At 48.8% G+C, this 1778-nt stretch overlaps 1 protein-coding gene across 1 annotated transcript; it reads right to left on the reverse strand.

Moving 5' to 3' along the window:
- Nucleotides 1-1085: 1085 nt before the first annotated feature.
- On the reverse strand, nt 1086-1751 carry LOC109509704 (arachidonate 12-lipoxygenase, 12S-type-like). Its single transcript, XM_019859524.1, has 3 exons — nt 1654-1751; nt 1415-1585; nt 1086-1326 (listed from the first exon to the last, which is right to left on the reverse strand). Exons 1-3 carry the CDS (start codon nt 1702-1704, stop codon nt 1150-1152), a joined length of 399 nt encoding a protein of 132 aa, XP_019715083.1. The 5' UTR covers nt 1705-1751; the 3' UTR covers nt 1086-1149.
- Nucleotides 1752-1778: the final 27 nt, after the last annotated feature.

Here is a 1778-nt window from a genome sequence, read left to right on the forward strand (position 1 = left end):
AAAAAAAAAAGTTCAAATATTTTACTCCGTGAATTCAGAAAAAAATGGATCATGAGTTTTGATGGAATTATCAACCAAACCTTTTCCTCCTCGCAGCTCCACCACCTCGTCATTGGAGAGCCACTGGTAACACGGGAAAAGCAACGTCTCTCCCTCCGGGGTGGTCACGGCGATTTTCGAGCAGAACCACTCGTCGTCCTTGCGCCAAAACCGCGGGTCTTTCTCGATCTTCAGCAGCAGAAGTTTCCCCAGAGGGGCGCCGGTTTTGACGGTGTACGTCTCGCTCTAGAATTTAAGACATGCGGGCGAAAAATAGATCGAAAATGTATCGCGTTTCGGATCGTCTCACTCACCGTCCCGGTTTTAAAGTCAATGCCCCAGTTATCCAAGTCGGTTCGCTCGCTCTGTCCTTCGCTGCCGAGCAAGGTGACCAAGATGTGGTCAAATGTACCGGCGCATTCCCTCCCGCCGGTCGTTACTTCCAGCTTGTACTCGGCCATGGTCGCTCCGTAGCAACTTATTGAAAGGATGTTTTCCCAACCCGACCTCTAAATGTGCTCAGGTGGTTTTTCCAGAGTTTCCAGTCGTCTTCTGAACCTGGCAGAACCTTTTTAGGGTCTTCCTGCAAAGGACTAAGGGCGTCTATGTGAGGATTCGGTTCTAATGTCGAAAGGTGAGAGAGTACGTGCCCTCAAAACAAGCAACGACTGGAATCACATTTCAGCAAAATTGGAGTTGCCACATACCAAAAGCCCTCAACGACCTGCAATTAGCCCTCCGGGGGATAGTTAGCGGTACATGACTAACTTGTTCAACATGTTTGAGCGTACATCGGCGAGCTGGAGCTGATTTGTGGTTTGGGCGCAGACTGATGTCCTTAACTACCCGTCAAGTGCGCAAACTCTGTCTCCCTTATATGGGCGTGTTTGACTGCCACAGGTTCTTGTACATCGCATCCATAGTGTGTTGGCTAAAGTATATTTTACTCCTCTGCGAATTCTGACGTTTGGTGATTGTGAGTCTCCAAGCGTGCAACGTCTTTCTCGGCCGAGTTTCGGCAAACAAAAAGACAGCAGAATGCATGATTAACAGACATGGAGACTTTATTGACCAGCCGTAGCAAAGACCAACTCTTCCCGGCGACGTCTGTTAAATCGATACGCTGTTTTCGATTTCTTTGGGGTTCAAGTAAGGGTAGGGTAGTTGAAGCTCCTCGTTCCTCTTCACGATGGCGTCGCTGATTGTGGACAGTTCTGCTTGAAAATCCTCAATCATCCTCAAGACGGCAGGCTCACTAAAACGTTGAGGATAGTGACCCAGAGAGACCTGGGCGAGACAAACAAAAGACACGTTTAAGGTCTGACGAAAACCCAACGTGGTCGTCTTTCTTCAAGAACCATGGCGATGGACTTACAAAGTCATCATACTTCTCGCTGAGGAACCAATGAAGAGACATGGCGAGCGAGCCAAAGGATTTGTCGGGCAGAGTCGTCAGTATGTCCTCCATGGTAGTATTTCCCTTGGCAGTGGGCGGAGCCAGATGGAGTAACAACGGACCATTGGGGATCCAAGTTAGATAATCCATCTATAGGGAACAAAGAAAATGTCAAGTTTGGGACAGAGCTAATCTAACTTCCATCTTTTGGTCTTCACCTGCCCCGAGTTCAACGACGCGTGTCGCGCCGACACGGTGAAGATCAACATTGTGACATACTTGATCAGCTCCTCCACATTTTGAAGGCTTGACGGAAAACCTGCAAAAGATCCACCGACACCCG

Source organism: Hippocampus comes, unplaced genomic scaffold (assembly GCF_001891065.2).
Source record: "Hippocampus comes isolate QL1 unplaced genomic scaffold, H_comes_QL1_v1.1 C17010319, whole genome shotgun sequence".
NCBI lineage: Eukaryota > Metazoa > Chordata > Actinopteri > Syngnathiformes > Syngnathidae > Hippocampus > Hippocampus comes.

Coding starts and splice junctions, on each gene's coding strand:
- LOC109509704 (XM_019859524.1), bottom strand. CDS start 1,704: ATGTTGATCTTCACCGTGTCGGCGCGACACGCGTCGTTGAACTCGGGG. Junction 1,586..1,653: donor CGTCGTTGAACTCGGGGCAG/GTGAAGACCAAA, acceptor TGTTCCCTATAG/ATGGATTATCTAACTTGGAT. Junction 1,327..1,414: donor GCGAGAAGTATGATGACTTT/GTAAGTCCATCG, acceptor TGTCTCGCCCAG/GTCTCTCTGGGTCACTATCC.